Here is an 18077-nt window from a genome sequence, read left to right on the forward strand (position 1 = left end):
ATTTCTTTTTATCAATAATAATAATAATACAGCACCTTGTACTTGGTGGTAACTAAGCTCCATAAATCCATATTGGTGGCAAAACACCCTACTGGATCTTACATATCAATTATTTTTAGAAGGCTTAAGGTGATATAAAGGATCCCTTATCTGGAGAACTCCAGGTCCAAAGCATTCCGGATAATAGGTCCTATCCCTGCACTATAATTATCCATATTTAACAGGTATGCAATTGTATCACTTTAAAAGGCACTTACCGTAATTACCTGTTTTGGCCTGTGATTTCTCATTTGCCACTGCAACAGCGACAGTGTCTTTGTAGGCCAACAAAAAATCCAATAGACTGGAGAATGAATGCATACAGAATCCTATCAGGTCTTTGCCTCACCCTAAGCCAAACATGCTTGCTATGGCAGCCATGACTGAAGAGGTCTCTCTAGTAGACAGAGGTAACTAACAGTGGTGGCATGGGAGGAGGCAAGGTTTTTGTTTTAGAACACTAAGTTAGTGCCAAAAAGTCTTTTACAGGGTTGCTGGCACATTCTTGTTAAAACATGGACTGGCATTGCATCTTCCCTGGCCAACTAAAACCCAGATCTCAGGAAGACACAAATTTACTGAAAGGGTTACTCAACACACAGGCAGCTCCTTCAAATCAGCTTTTAATAAAATCTCACTGATTCTCACTACTAATGTCCCTGGAACACACTACGGCACTACAAAGGAGTTCAAATGGAAAGCTAAACTATTGGCTTCACTTGGAAGTGATAACAGTATCTTGATGCAATTAAATATATTTCTCAATACTAAGTTACACTCCAGAGAGATAGGCTCCAGAAGGCACAGAACCTTCCATAAAATTTGCCAAGCACTTGCGTAAACCATAAAGGCTATTTTTGATTTTTATCTAACAGAAGCACACCAAAACGTCATGGGTGTTGTGTGGTCTGCAGTTTCAATAAAACAGGAGCAGACATATAGTGTGTGCAGCTGGAGTATCTACACAGTATCCAAACCAAGGCACCGATGGGTACTCGATCATTCACAGCCCAAAAATTACACAAAAAAAAGTACTGCTCGCTCATTAAATTTCAGTATAGTCTCCCAATGTTGCACTGTACCAGTGCCCAACCCTGGCATGTGGGGGGGGGGGGGGGTGGGGCCTGTCACAATCTCTGCACAGAGGCCCTATGCTATTTGCCCCACTGCATTAAAACAAATCTATGCAAAAGTATTTTATGTTTACATAGCAGCAACAAACAAATAAAAAAATTGAAAGAGGTCACATACACTCAAAAACTATAAATTAACACATACCAGATAATTAAATAGTTTAACCAGTTTAATAGGTAAAGCTGCAATAAATATATATATATCTCAATTTCCAGCCTTTAAACTGTGCAGTATAACTTGGTGTATAGAGACAACTTGAGTCTAGACTCATGTTCTCTGTTACAAAGCTATAAAATCTTAGCCACATGTCAGGGAACTCCAGTCCAGGTTAATACAGCTGGCTTAACAATTACAGACATGGAATACATCGCTTATTTTGCAGCTGCAAAGGAAAAACACCTGACATCCAAGTTATTATCATGTATTATATTATTATAATTCATGATATTATATGTATATGAGCCAACATATTCATAGTTTGTCAACACTAACATTAGTACTATGTTCTAGCTATGGACCCTGTATGGCCATTGTGAACCAAAATGACTAATCCAAGAGTGCATTAATAAAGTCGAATTATTGCAGAGGCATGTGAATAGCTCTGTTTTGAGAACTTAGGTTGTGGAATATTCATTTATATAGGTGAAAATTTTATGGTCACAATGAAACAGTTCTGTCTTAGGCTCCTAACAATGTAAGTACTTAATAAATAGCATAACTAATCAGGGTAAACTCCCTTTTTTGCAGCATATGTGAGTGTGCGCCTCCTACTTACTACATTATTGAATTTTGTGATCTTTTCCTTACTTCTAGGGAGAATAAAGCACTATTTTTTTTTAAAAAATTTACAAGTTCGGAGGTGCAGCTGTGTGTTTCATTCATAAACTAGCTATAGATTGAGGAACAGGGCACACCAAAATATAAAACAATCTTTATTACATCTTATATACAAAAAAAACCCACACGTTGCAACCCCACAAAAAGACTTCATTAGGGGCACATGCATTAAGAAAAGAGATTTGCATGTCAACCCCAAAAATATTTTTTTGCCTAATAAAAGAAAACATAATTTCAAGCAACCTTTCAATGTGAATGTATTGCAAATTTTTAGTGCTTATTTGTAAACGTAAATTTGCTATTGAAAGCAGCATTTCCTAAACTCCTGGTTGTTACTTTTTAAACAAACAATGTTGCAAAGGTCAGTCTCTACTACTTTTAATAGTTATATATACAAATAAGTCAAAAACCATTGTAAATTTCTAATGAATGTATAGTGCAAAGTTGCTTAGAATTATGGTTTTTTTTTAATAAGGTGAAAAAATTATATTTTGAGTTGACTTGTCCTTTAATGTGTTCTTAAGTGTTCTAGAATTTGAAACATCAGAAAATTGTATTAAGTAGGAATGAAACCTTTAGGCAGAGCCCACTTATAAATAAATTATCAAATATATCTGAAAATAAAGTATGATGGTAACTTTTTATTATTGTTCAAGGAACAGTAACACCGGTTTTTTAAAGTTATATTAAATATAATGGATTGTTTTACCCCAGTAAAAACTATTGTGTTTGCTATAGAAACATTACTTTTGCCATTTATATAAATAAGCGGCTGTGTAGCCACGGGGGAAGCCATTCACTCTGAAAAAGGAGAAAAGGCACAGGTTACATAGTAGATTGGCTCTGTAGAAGACAAAGGGTTTAGTTTCCCATAGAAGAACTAAAACTATTGTATTCTACAAAGCTTATATTTATTCTGCTATGTAACCTGTGTCATTTGGTCCTACTTTACATTAAATTGCTTCCCCGTGGCTACACAGCAGCTTTTCTATATAAACTATAATAGTGTTTCTGAAGCAATAACATCAGTTTTACCAGACCAGTGCTACAGTAGATTTTTTATGTAACTGTTCCTTTATATAGAAGTTTAAAGCCTACAGCTCCAATAAATCAACTCCTAAATCTGGAAAGTAAAAATGAGTTTACAACTAAGCATTGCACAAATTAATGGCGGGCATCCCCGTTTTAGAGAGTATTTGAATTCCCAGGATTTAAAGGATCTTTGAAGTGCAGAGATAAATCTGAACTAACCCTTTGAAAAATTGTTTTGTCTAAATTTGCTCGGTCTTGGCAGCTAATACACTTCTGATTATAACTATAGTGATGTGGAAACCAGACTTTTTATTATTTAATCTTTCATTTTAGCATGACGTAATTCTTGCCCTTTACATTTTAATCACTCGCAGGACAATTCAACAATGATACATATACGTGGTTTCCATCTGCAGCAGAAGCCACTCCCTCTCATCTACAAAAACAAAGGAATTGATATCAATTCACTTACTTGCCACTGAGCAGCACCTGTGACTGCCGGTTGTTTACTTGGTTGTCAGTTTTATGTCGAAACTACAAAAGGTAAACATAGAATACTTTCAAACATACATGAAAAATACCCATGGCAATATAAAGCATATAAAGTACTTATTATTAACTCAACAATCCAATTGCAACCTTTAAGACATCACAATAAAAGAAAAACTATAGCTCTCTTATTTAGATTGGATGCTGTATATAACATACAGCAGTATGCTCTCCGGTGCTTTGCTTCTCTAGAAGAACACAGAAAGATGTAGGAAATATCTTCCATGTCCTAGCTATATAAAGGGAATTTATTCTATTGTAAACAAATTGACTTATGTGAAATTAAAAAACATGGCTGACACACAGAAACACAAATGAGTTTTAAAGGGGATCTAAAAAAAAAAACAAAAAAACCCCTTATTTTGCATTACAAAAACCTGTAATTAGGCACATTTCCACTATACATTTAATAAAATATTTGATTATGCTTTACATTTATTAGTAAATGTAAGTGCTATTGAAAGCAGTATGTTTATCCCTAAAGGAACAGTAACACCAAAAAATAAAAGAGCTTTAAAGTAATAAAAATATAATGCACTGTTGCCCTGCACTGGTAAAACTGGTGTGTTTGCTACAGTAACTCTACTATAATTTATATAATAAGCTGCTGTGTAGCCCCGGGGGCAGCCATTCAAGCTGGAAAAAAGGAGAAAAGGCACAGGTTACATAGCAGGTAACAGATAAGTTCTGTAGAATACAATAGTGTTTTATCTGTTATCAGCTATGTGCCTGTGCCTTTTCTCCTTTGAATGGCTGCCTCCATGGCTACATAGCAGCTTATTTATATAAATTATAGTAGACTTTCTGAAGTAAACACACAACTTTTACCAGTGCAGGACAGCAGCACATTATATGTTAGTTACTTTTATACACTTTCATTTTTTGGTGTTACTGTTCCTTTAACTGCTTTTTACAGTTTCTGTAACAATGTTCCGTTTCAGGTCTGGTAAACAGCTTGCTTCTGCAACATTGTTTCAGTCATAACCAGGAGCACAGACAATTTAAACAGCCAGACAGATACTGCTTTCAATAGAAATTACTTTTATAAATAACTTTGAAACCACCGACAAACCTGGTACTGAATGTACACAGTGCTGCAACTTAACAGTTCTGTTATAAAGTTTGATTTACCTTAACTGGATCTCCAAAAGTAGTTTAAATAATAAAAAGGAAAAGTAATTCCAAACAACCTTCACAGCTTCACTAAATGTGACCTAACCCAGGCTGGTTTGAAAAATATCTTGGAAACGTGTCATAATTAAAATTGAAGCCTGGCCTGTTATTGCAATTGAATCTATGCTTTGCCAACTGTTACAGCAGAAAATGAAAGTGCGAACCACAATTTGTGTTATCCACACAAGCCATTTTGCACTACATTTGTTCTGCTAGATATTACTCCTATTACTGTGGGATGTAATGCAAGAATATGAAAAGTAATCACCACTGTTCTCCTCCCTCATAGAACTCTTACATAAAGTCCTTCCTTTATGTGTTTAGGTGTGTTCAAGCCTGTGTTTTAAAAGCATGTCATACAGAGCTAATAGAATCCATTCAGTGCCGGAGTGCCACCAGCTCCTCTGGGACAGATGGCAGCAGGAAGCGTAAAATATGGACGGGACTATTAGGGTTTATATTATGGTTCATATTTTTTAAGCACATTCCTGCTATATTTATAAGAGTATTAAAAAAAAGGCTTTATCCCCCCATATGTAATAAAAGGCACTAAGTTTGCCCGAACTAAACATCTTTTTAGTTGCTATGGGTTACTACTCCTAGGCACAAGTAGTGCTTTTTAGTACATATGGGGGATAAAGTCTGTATGTAAGGGCCATAAGAGATGGAACAATATCAGAATAATTTGTGTTAAAATTTCCAGAGTAAACCTATGCATTAAAAGAAAAACTGAAATCTCACTGATTTAATCTTAGGTAGGATAGTTACATTTGGGTAAAATACGCATTTTGCATTAAAATCTACCATATAGATTTATTGTTAATAGGTATACAAAAAAAAAAAAAAACTTATTTATACCTGTACCATATAAACTCGACAGCTGCATCAGAATCTTACATGCGTTATTTCTCTGGAAACCCTTGCCTAGCAAAGAATTTCTACTGCTACACAAAGGACTATACTGCCACTTAGTGCCAATCTACAGCACTGCAGGGAATTGGAAAAGTTGTGAATGCTAGAATAATATAATAAATCACTATTCTAAGCAACTTTGCAAAATGTATGAATTACACAATCTCCGTGATTTAAAAGCTATGTGTAAATGTAATTGCTGTTGAAAGCAGTTTTACTTATACCTCTGTTCTTTGGATCTAGTTCTTAGAATAAAGCAGCAGCAATTAAGTCTGCATGCAGCAAATGTTATGTGCCTTTTCCCACAAAAATGCGGCAAAGATGCATTTACTCTTGGAAATACAATTTAACAGTAATAGAGACATCTTGAAATTAATAAAGTTTTCACACTTCTCATATAATAACTCCTAGGTTTTTTTTTCTTTAAAGCTTTTCTTAAATACTCCTTAGACCCACTTGTTTAGAGAATTATATTCAATAGACCCTGATGGATCAGAAGTTAACTTTTCATAAAGAATCATAATTTGTTTTAAATATATGTTCTACCTGTTCCCTCACCCCTTAGATTACAAACAGGTCATTAAAAGAATACAAGGACATGATGGTTTAGAAATTTGTCTGTGTATATGTGTTGCCAATTTAGCAACACAGACACAGAAACGTGTGTCTGTGAAATTTCACTTGCATTTCAGGCCAGTAGTCCATCACATGGTAAATACCTTACAAACCCAGAAGCCTGTCTAAATGATTTGAGTTGTTGTTGAACTTGACACAAGAAACTGAATAATCATTTCATATGTTCACTGATCCTATAATTGCTACTGTACTACAATCTTGACTATTACATAAAAACAAATGCTTACAGGGCATGCAGAAACACAGTCTAGCAAAATCTGGAAGGCAACACTGAAATGGCTGTTGGCTTTACACCCATTAACAGTATAAACTGACAGACTGTGGCCAAACTGCCAGGACATACACTGTATTTTCACCATATTCATAAGTTTAAACGCAAGAAAGTTAAAGCGAGAATACTTACAAAGTCATCTGTGGCATCTTTCACAGCAGTGATAGTTAAAACAAGCACTAAAGGCACAATGGTAGTAAACCATGACAGGGAAGATATTTCAGGGATCAGCTGCAAAGAGTAAAAACACAGGAGAATAATCAGTAGTTATGTGTCACTTCTTCATTGACGGTCATGAAAAGGCAGCAAAATAAAGGAGTCCATGCTCTTATTTTTCCAACAGGACCAGTGTTAGCGGAGTACCACAGGCAGCCTTGCCACTTTGCTTTTAACTTGTTTATTAATGACCTGGAGGTGGACCTGTATACACATACACAAACATATAAAGTGGTGCTTGAAAGTTTGTGAACCCTAAAAGTTTCTATATTTTTATATGAATGTGACCTAAAACAGTCTGATTTTCAAACAAGTCCTAAAAGTAGATGAAGAAAACCTAGTTAAACAAATTGAATAAAAATCATATCTGGTTGTGTATTTATTGGAAAAAAAACGATCCAATAACTTATCTGCGTGTAGCAAAAGTAAGTGAATTGTGCTATCAGTATTTGGTGTGCAGCAATAACTGCAACTAAACATTTGCAATAACTGTTGATCAGTCCTGGGCAAGACTTTGATTGGCCATTCTAAAACATTCTAGAAGCATTCTTTGGAAGAGACTTGTGTGTATTATTGTTGTCTTGCTGCATGACCCACTGTCTCTTGAGATTCAGATCACGGACAGATGTCTTGACATTTTCCCTTAGAATTTTATTTTATAGTTTAGACTTCATTGTTCCATCAATGATGGGAAGCCATCCAGGCCCAGATGCTACAAAACAGGACCAAACCAGAACACTCCCACCACCATGTTTCAAAGATGGGATAGGTTCTTATGCTGGAATGCAGTTTTTTTTTCTTTCTCCAAATGTAACTACTACTAAAAGACATGTAAACCCACCCAAACCACACCATTTGTATTGCATTTATCCCCTCCGTTTGCCAGCACCATCACATTTTCCTAAAGCAAATAGCAGCTTTAACCCGGTGTCCATTTTCCCTCTCACACATCTTCAGTGACATTTACATCTGCAAACAGTAGCACTGTTAAGTTAATGCAAGAAAAAAATGCAGGCTTACACAGGCAGAACTTACTTTAATAAAAAAAGATCTGCTTTGATTGAGGCACTGTAATGGTTAAGGAGCTCAGGAGAGGAGATAAGGGGAAAAAAGGAGCAATAGAAGCAGACAGTTAGAGCAGAGTTTCTATGGGAACCAGCAATGCCATGCCTTAATTGGCTGCTAGATTGGAGGGAGTGTTTCGTAACCTGAGCTGAGAAGAACTGAGCATGTCCAAGAGTTAAAGTGAATTCCTGAGGGTAGGGTCCAAGTAGGTAAGAGAAAGTGAAGTTGGACTAAGTGATTAAGTGGACGATTCAGCATAACTATTAACCTTTGAACAACCAGAGTTACAGGTATATCAAGATTTCAAATATACTGTTCACTGATTAAATTCTTGTGTGTGGGGGGGGAGGTTGGTTAAGCCAAAAAGTTCTATTTTGCCTTCATCTGTCCACAAGCCTATGCCTATGCCTATGATTAACTCCATTTGGGCATCTGCACCCGTGACACTACAAGAATTGGGTGAGTTACAAAACATTCTTTCAGTATCCTTCTGGTTTGTCAACATGATCTTTAGCAAACTATAGACGGTCAGCAATATTTCGGGGGGAGAGCAGTGGCTTTCTCCTTGCTTCCCTGCCATACACATCATTGCTGTTCAGTGTTCTCCTGATGATGGACTCATGAACATCAACATTCTTCAATGTGAGACAGGCCTTCAGTTATTTAAAAGCTACCCCGAGTTCCTCTGTAACTTCTTGGACATTTAGACACTTTACAGTTGGAATTACCTCCATTTTTACACAATCTGTCTGACTGTTGACTGGCGAAGTCCAAACTCTTTAGAGATTTTCGTGTAACCTTTTCCAGCTTTATGGGCATCAGCAACTCTTTTTTTTGAGGTCCTCAGACACCTCCTTTGTTTGAGCCATGATACACATCCACTGGTTTGTATGTGTGATTAGGTCTTGCTGGATCCCCAGTTGTTAAATAAACAAGATATACACACCCACACACACACACTCAAACAAAAAATATATATATTCATACATACACATGCTGGGGTCATTTGAATGTCTTTTTTTAACCCACAGTAACACTAACTATATATTATACTACAAAACAGAAGGGTTCCAGCTGATAACTACAGCCTTAAAATACACTCCATTGTCTCACTGACAGAGTGTTTCATCCAGGTCCTTCACCAACCAGGAAGTGCAGTTCATACAGCTGAAAGCAAGGACATTTGCTTTCCTGTTTTATCCAATCCAAACTAAAGGGAGATCTAATTGAATAAACTGAAGCAAATCATGGGATTCTAAGCACTGCTAACATCGCTAAAGAAATGTTTATACTTATCTATGTAGCCATATTATACTTACCTGTAAGATCAGCAGGAAAAGAAAGTATGCATTGGCAACTCGCTGGAATTGTTCAAATAAATTTATAGGCAGGAACGTGACAATATTGTATTTGGATGTCTTGATCGCATTATTCTGAAAGGAAAAAAAAGAAGCTAAAATTAGTACAACACCAAGAAAACACAAACAGAAAACAGGTCAAAAAGTACACATCACTAAGGGGATACCATTAGTTCTTCCCTCTAGCTTCTCAGCTGTCAGATGTTCAGAGATACAACTCAATTGTGAGGAAGAAAGATTACTGGAATTCTAAGAAACACAACAGTACTCATTTCTATCTGAGCAATTAGGATTGCAATAAGTCTAGCAAAAGAACCCTGATATAGCCTTTCCAGGCATTTGACTGTAAGGGTAATGTCCCACGGAGAGATGCCAACTTCGGAAAACTGAATCAATACATCGGCTTTTCCACCAGCAATTTCCTTTGTTGTCGGTGGAAAGGCGTTTCAGAGAGAGATTAGTTGCAGCAGTAGCAGAGATCTATCGCAGAGACTAATCTCTGGGTGGGACATCAGCCTCACACTGTACAATAGCTTTACCAACAATTACAGCTTACTGATTAAACAGATAGTAGGCTCCACTGAATAGGGCCTTTTAAACCACCTATATCAGTTTTAATATGTAATCTATATGTCTGATGTATATACTATTTTAGGGTAATGCCATACGGAGCTACTTGTTGCGGCTACAAAATAGACAACACTCATAATTGTCTCTACGTGTGTTTTAGCAGAGACAATTCTCAGTCTTGTCTATGGCAGGGTATATTCTGGCATTTTGTAGCCACAACAAGTAGCCCCATGTGTCATAGCCCCTTTGAACAGTGCCGGTCATATATAATGTATATATTAATAATAAGAGTAATAAACACTAAGCTGTTTTATTGTTAGGGTTGCATTGTACAAATAATTAAAGGCAGTGGCTGATTTTTCTATTTTTTTTTTATTTATTGTTTATTTATTGCGGTGTTGTTTCAAGAAAGGTAACAGGCTATGTTACAGTTGTGTCATTACTCACATATAAAAAGACGGTGTGCCTTTGTCCCTGGGTTAATTTAATCAAAAATGCTAATAACCCACAGCAACTAATCAGAAAACACTAAGCTTGTATCAGTACCATGAGGATTAAAATACATCTATCAAAAGCACCCTAATAAACTCTCCCATTTTGTTTTTATTTTAAGAATCTGGCCACTGTACTAAATTTCAGTATGTAAACTCTCTGTCCTGCAGAGGTCACTATGGAATCACGTTTACATCTCTGAATATGTATATTTTGTACTGTTGTAGTAAGAGCACCACATCTTCTGATCCAAAGTTTTAAAATAAAGGTTTATTGATGGAAAAAAGGTAGGGGAAAAAATTGGGACACAATCACTTCTACAATATGCAGTTACTTAGACTTATCATATGTTTTATCAGCTGAAGTGTAAAGGACCCTAAGATTAAGAACCCACAAGGTGGGATGTCAGGCAGACAATATACCTGTGCATTTGAAAAATCTTCTAATTATGCCTGCACGTGGAAGCATGCACACACAGCCAATATCTGCCAATTAACATGAGACTTTGCTTTGTTGGCGGATATCGTTACATGTGCTTGTACCCAGGTGGTTTCCGCTCTGTGGGGCCTTCCCCTTTAAGAAAAGGAACAGCTATGCAAAGCAGCAATGAAGACATACCATTAATCAATGAAGAAATAAAGTTTCAAATCACATTACATGAATGCTCCATTGTACTGGAGTGCAGATGAATGAATAGACAATCTCTAGAGATCATTATGCTACATAACCAAGGATAAAGTCTCCTGACAGTTATGGTAAGGAGCAGTTCCGCATTAGCCCAGATTAGGGTTGCCACCTTCACAGGTGGCTAAACCCAAACAAAGAGGAAAGGACTGAAGGCATCAGCACTGGGGCAGTGACACGGTGTGGGTATGACGCCAAGGGCAGGCACGACTTTGGACATTATCCAGCTGATTGTGTCTGTTTTCCCAGTATTTTAAACTGGACAGAAAGTTTTGAACCAGACACCCTTTTAAACCAGATGGGTGGCTGACAAGTATGTCCAATCCTTTAATTAAAAGTATGGGATCTATTATAAAGAAATCGGTTATCCAGAAAGCTCTGAAATGCAGCAATTCTAATTTACAAAAATAATTCCTAATTTTTGACCAACTTGCTTTTTTTTTCTGTTATAATAAGAAATAAACTGTACTTGATGATGCTTAAGCCACGTTCATAAGAAAAACAATCACAGCAAGCAGCTCAATATTGAAACGTTTTTCAATTATTGGCCAACTTATTCAGGTTTCACAAAAATGAAACCCAGACAGTTGCGACACAAACATCCCTAAGAAAAAACGAATAATTCGAGTCACAAGAAATGGGCGGCAACCCTAGCCTAGATCCCCATCATTAAAGAGCACCTATTATCCCCATGTTGTTTCCCCCAAAAGAGGGAAGTTGGGTTAAGGGGAACAATTTTTCTTAAAAAAAAAAAAAAAGCCCCTGACAGCGCTGGGCTGCCTACTTGACACTTGAATTCACATTATGAGGGAGCCCCACAAGTTGCATGCACTGCTCCTACATCAGACACATGCTCATACTGAGTGAGATGGGGAGATCCGCTTATTATGCGCACCATGTTGTTTCATTCGCAAGAACATAATAAGCAGGTTGAAAGATATCTACTTAATAATTGGTCATATATGGAGCATTATGGTTGATAAATGAGTTACTGTGATTACCAGCCATTACAGACAACCCCACAATGAGACAGGTCTCAAAGGCTGCATAAAAATCCCACTGAATGGTTTGCCATAAGCAATTATGGAAGGGTACAAATCAATGTAACCCAAAAAAGAATAAAAATATGCAGTGCCATGCTTGGACAAAGGGGCCTCCGCCAATTGCACAGAATTGCTCCAGTTTAATCTCTTAAAGTCCACCTATTGTCAAGAAACTGTTCCCTTGACAAGATCTGTGGGCTAAGAGTCAGCACTAACTCTGCTTAGAACATGTCTTCTATCCGCCGAGCGCAGGGGCAAGGTAGGGTGGGTGGGTGCCAAGGATGCCAGACGCGATGCGGGGGAGGGCGTGGCCTGCGCTCGGCAGATAGAAGACGTGTTGTAAGGCTTAGAACTCGTCTTCTATCTGCAGGCCACTCCCCCCATTATTTTTTTTATTAAAGATTTGGCAGCGAGCCAGATGCAGCCATCAAAAGAGCCACATCTGGCTCCCGAGCCACAGGTTCCCTACCCCTGCTTTAAAGGGAAATTATACCCCAAACAATATAGGTCTTTATAAAAAATATATTGCATAAACAAGCTCATATGTAACCCTGATTCAGCTAAATAAATATTTTTTCATAAAAATATGCTTTTTTAGCAGTGCTATTGGGTATTCTTAAATAGAAAAGAAGGGCCACCTCCTGGGACCATAGGATTCACAGTGCACACAAACAAGGCACACATACATGCTAGGCACCATCAGCCCATTAATGGACAGAGTTCTGCCTTTTACTCCCACACTACTTCCTGTTAGAGCTGCATTATTTCTGATCATCGATCTCTGAGGGAGCACTCAGCCCATCACTAAATTGTGACTCAAGGGAAAGGATTTAAAATGGCAATATTTACTGATCCAGTATATACATGATACAAGTCAAAAATGTTCACTCTACAGCTCTTTGTCCCTAAAGGAAAACAAAACAACAACTACTGGATCTTCTAGCAACACAATGTACATAGCATGAGGGTGTTTGTCACACACAGCCACAGTGGCACAGGGCTGGAAACTACCCTGAGAGACCAAACACCATGTCAATATGTGCTGAATACCATGGAAAATTAGAAGCCATTTACTGAGCACTATCTGTGCAATTACCCACAAGGGATTCCTCACCTACATAACAATCTGTTGCTGTTGAGACAAAACTATTCCTCTGCTGCATAGCACATATGTAACGCTGATAGAATTCTCAGTGTCCCAAATCATTATTAGAGAGAGAATATGCTGGTGATTTTTTTTTTTCATATCTTTTATAACTGAATACTTATGGCAATGTGCCTTTCCAAACAAAATGCTGTTTCCCGTGTAACTTTGCATGCAATCACTGGTATTTAAGACCTTGTCTTACAGGCACCAGTATATTGCCAGGGTTGTGTAGATAAGACTTTAACTGAAATGTTTTTTGTACTATCACAGCATCAGTGTGTTGGCAAAAGTTGAAAGCACTATTTTAAATATAAATAAAAAATAAAAACAGTTTAATCATTTTTTTTTAATATTAGCAACAGTTCAGTGTAAAACAACACAGGATAAACAGTCTGAGCAAAATGAAAAATGTTTACAATACAGTAAGTTAACCAAAAATGTAATTATAAAGGCTGCAGTGAGCGAACATACAGTGGAGGAAATAATTATTTGACCCCTCACTGATTTTGTAAGTTTGTCCAATGACAAAGAAATGAAAAGTCTCAGAACAGTATCATTTCAATGGTAGGTTTATTTTAACAGTGGCAGATAGCACATCAAAAGGAAAATCGAAAAAATAACTTTAAATAAAAGATAGCAACTGATTTGCCTTTCATTGAGTGAAATAAGTTTTTGAACCCTCTAACAAAAAAAGACTTAATACTTAGTGGAAAAACCCTTGTTTGCAAGCACAGAGGTCAAACGTTTCTTGTAATTGATGACCAAGTTTGCGCACATTTTAGGAGGAATGTTGGTCCACTCCTCTTTGCAGATCATCTCTAAATCCCTAAGGTTTCGAGGCTGTCTCTGTGCAACTCTGAGCTTGAGCTCCCTCCATAGGTTTTCTATTGGATTAAGGTCCGGAGACTGACTAGGCCACTCCATGACCTTAATGTGCTTCTTCTTGAGCCACTCCTTTGTTGCCTTTGCTGTATGTTTTGGGTCATTGTCGTGCTGGAACACCCATCCACGACCCATTTTCAGTTTCCTGGCAGAGGGAAGGAGGTTGTCGTTAATGCTAATAAGTTGTCCTGTGCCCTTAGCAGAAAAACACCCCCAAAGCAAAATGTTTCCACCCCCATGCTTGACGGTGGGGACGGTGTTTTGGGGGTCACAGGCAGCATTTTTCTTCCTCCAAACACAGCGAGTTGAGTTAATGCCAAAGAGCTCTATTTTGGTCTCATCAGACCACAGCACCTTCTCCCAGTCACTCACAGAATCATTCAGGTGTTCATTGGCAAACTTCAGACGGGCCTGCACATGTGCCTTCTTGAGCAGGGGGACCTTGCGAGCCCTGCAGGATTTTAATCCATTGCGGTGTAATGTGTTTCCAATGGTTTTCTTGGTGACTGTGGTCCCTGCTAATTTGAGGTCATTAACTAACTCCTCCCGTGTAGTTCTAGGATGCTTTTTCACCTTTCTCAGAATCATTGACACCCCACGAGGTGAAATCTGGCGTGGAGCCCCAGAGCGAGGTCGATTGATGGTCATTTTGTGCTCCTTCCATTTTCGAACAATCGCACCAACAGTTGTCACCTTCTCTCCCAGCCTCTTGCTAATGGTTTTGTAGCCCATTCCAGCCTTGTGCAGGTCTACAATTTTGTCTCTGACATCCTTGGACAGCTCTTTGGTCTTTCCCATGTTGGAGAGTTTGGAGTCTGCTTGATTGATTGATTCTGTGGACAGGTGTCTTTTATACAGGTGACTAGTTAAGACAGGTGTCCTTAATGAGGTTGACTAATTGAGTAGAAGTGTCTAACCACTCTGTGGGAGCCAGAACTCTTAATGGTTGGTAGGGGTTCAAAAACTTATTTCACTCAATGAAATGCAAATCAGTTGCTATCTTTTATTTAAAGTTATTTTTTCGATTTTCCTTTTGATGTGCTATCTGCCACTGTTAAAATAAACCTACCATTGAAATGATACTGTTCTGAGACTTTTCATTTCTTTGTCATTGAACAAACTTACAAAATCAGTGAGGGGTCAAATAATTATTTCCTCCACTGTAACAGCCAGAACACAACTTTATAACCTCTATTTCTCTGTACAGGTTAAATTATGAATAGCAGTCTTTGGTTGCCTGTATCACTAACCCTAGCAACCACACTGCAATTATAAATTTCAAGTAGAAGAAAGGCAAAAGTGGAGGGATTTTTGCAGTGCAGATGATGCATTTGGGGAGAGATTTGCCTAACTTACAGTGGCTTGCAAAAGTATTTGCCCCCCTTGAACTTTTCCACATTTTGTCACATTACAGCCACAAACATGAATCAATTTTATTGGAATTCCACGTGAAAGACCAATACAAAGTGGTGTACACGTGAGCAGTGGAACGAAAATCATACACGATTCCCAACATTTTTTACAAATAAATAACTGCAAAGTGGGGTGTGCGTAATTATTCAGCCCCCTGAGTCAATACTTTGTAGAACCCCCCTTTTGCTGCAATTACAGCTGCCAGGCTTTTAGGGTATGTCTTAGGGCTGGGCGATATACCGTTTAATACCGAATACCGGTGTTTTTTTTTTTTTTTTTTAAACTATATTCATTTTTCTGATACCGCAATACCGGGGTGTCAGGGTACTCACCTGTGCAGCCCAGTCTCGCGCGTCCGGTTGTCCGCGGGACATTGCGCACGCGTGTCCAGGTGCGCGTGCGTCAAAGCGCACGTACATGTCAAAGCGTGCACCTCCGCGACGCGCTGACGGCGCCGGTTCTGCGCATGCGTGGGGGGTATTTAAAGCTATCAGACGCCTCCTCCTGTGCTATGTTGTCTGCGGCCTTGCCTGGGAAACTAAGCCTGCCTGATTTACCTTACGACTTTCTGTTGCCGATCCTTCGCTTGCCGGACTTTGATCTGAATACTGCAGTAATTATTCTCTAATTTATTAGGAAATGGGGTTAACACCTAATCATGCATGGAAAAAAAAAATACCATCAAATACCGTGACACCGATATAATTTTGAAAAATACCGTGATATAAATTTTTGGTCATACCGCCTAGCTCTAGTATGTCTCTACCAGCTTTGCACATCTAGAGACTGAAATCCTTGCCCATTCTTCTTTGCAAAACAGCTCCAGCTCAGTCAGATTAGATGGACAGCGTTTGTGAACAGCAGTTTTCAGATCTTGCCACAGATTCTCGATTGGATTTAGATCTGGACTGTGACTGGGCCATTCTAACACATGGATATGTTTTGTTTTAAACCATTCCATTGTTGCCCTGGCTTTATGTTTAGGGTCGTTGTCCTGCTGGAAGGTGAACCTCCGCCCCAGTCTCAAGTCTTTTGCAGACTCCAAGAGGTTTTCTTCCAAGATTGCCCTGTATTTGGCTCCATCCATCTTCCCATCAACTCTGAGCAGCTTCCCTGTCCCTGCTGAAGAGAAGCACCCCCAGATAGCGTTTTGCATTTTGGCCAAAAAGTTCCATTTTGGTCTCATCTGACCAGAGCACCTTCTTCCACATGTTTGCTGTGTCCCCCACATGGCTTGTGGCAAACTGCAAACGGGACTTCTTATGGTTTTCTGTTAACAATGGCTTTCTTCTTGCCACTCTTCCATAAAGGCCAACTTTGTGCAGTGCACGACTAATAGTTGTCCTATGGACAGATTCCCCCACCTGAGCTGTAGATCTCTGCAGCTCGTCCAGAGTCACCATGGGCCTCTTGGCTGCATTTCTGATCAGCGCTCTCCTTGTTCGGCCTGTGAGTTTAGGTGGACGGCCTTGTCTTGGTAGGTTTACAGTTGTGCCATACTCCTTCCATTTCTGAATGATCGCTTGAACAGTGCTCCGTGGGATGTTCAAGGCTTTGTAAATCTTTTTGTAGCCAAAGCCTGCTTTAAATTTCTCAATAACTTTATCCCTGACCTGTCTGGTGTGTTCTTTGGACTTCATGGTGTTGTTGCTCCCAATATTCTCTTAGACAACCTCTGAGGCCGTCACAGAGCAGCTGTATTTGTACTGACATTAGATTACACACAGGTGCACTCTATTTCACTGTGTAAGCACATGTTAACTGACTCTATTTAGTCATTAGCACGCATCAGGCAATGTCTATGGGCAACTGACTGCACTCAGACCAAAGGGGGCTGAATAATTACGCACACCCCACTTTGCAGTTATTTATTTGTAAAAAATTTTTGGAATCATGTATGATTTTCGTTCCACGTCTCACGTGTACACCACTTTGTATTGGTCTTTCACGTGGAATTCCAGTAAAACTGATTCATGTTTGTGGCTGTAATGTGACAAAATGTGGAAAAGTTCAAGGGGGCCCAATACTTTTGCAAGCCACTGTATATATGGTAGCTGAATTTACTTAAATCTCCAATGTATTAAAATTTAATTTTTCTCCAACTTTTGGGGGAAAAAATGCTGTCATGCAGCCGTGCATTAGATGCTTTCCATCACTGTGGCTGGTGAGTTTAGCTTAATCTGTATGCTGTATTACACTATTTCCCAGCAGTAATATAATCCAAAACACACATTCTGTATTTACCCTGTGTCGCTCACTAATATCTATACAAAGATTTTAATTGTGACAAGAGGAAACCTGAGCTGCCCATTAGCAACTTCAAAATGAATGTTCAGATTTGGTATCTGAAATCATCATTGGATGGCCTGCTTACTAACCCATGGGCATCCTGGTTTTACAACAAGACATTTAAAAGGGCTATAATTTATTTGATGTTTAATTTTGTGTATTGAAAAAAATATATTTTTTCTATAATAAAAATACAGTTTTCATAACTCCCTAATACTTAATCCTTGGCCTGTGTGCAGTTAAACAAGTTTTTGAAATTAAAGATTTCTACCCTAAAAAATTAGTTCCAAGCCACTTTCCAATGTACATTAATGAAACAAATGTTTAGTTTTATT

General features: G+C 38.3%; 1 protein-coding gene across 1 annotated transcript in view; it reads right to left on the minus strand.

Moving 5' to 3' along the window:
- The window catches only part of atp8b4 (ATPase, class I, type 8B, member 4), a 116793-nt gene that overhangs the window by 80705 nt on the left and 18011 nt on the right, over positions 1-18077 (minus strand). Inside the window, exons 4-6 of the mRNA XM_002936572.5 lie at positions 9184-9297; positions 6716-6814; positions 3515-3576 (exon numbers count right to left, since the gene is read on the minus strand). Of these exons, the coding sequence (XP_002936618.2) occupies positions 3515-3576; positions 6716-6814; positions 9184-9297 (275 nt within the window). The remainder of the gene's footprint in view (positions 1-3514; positions 3577-6715; positions 6815-9183; positions 9298-18077) is intronic.

This window comes from Xenopus tropicalis, chromosome 3 (assembly GCF_000004195.4).
Source record: "Xenopus tropicalis strain Nigerian chromosome 3, UCB_Xtro_10.0, whole genome shotgun sequence".
Taxonomy (NCBI): domain Eukaryota; kingdom Metazoa; phylum Chordata; class Amphibia; order Anura; family Pipidae; genus Xenopus; species Xenopus tropicalis.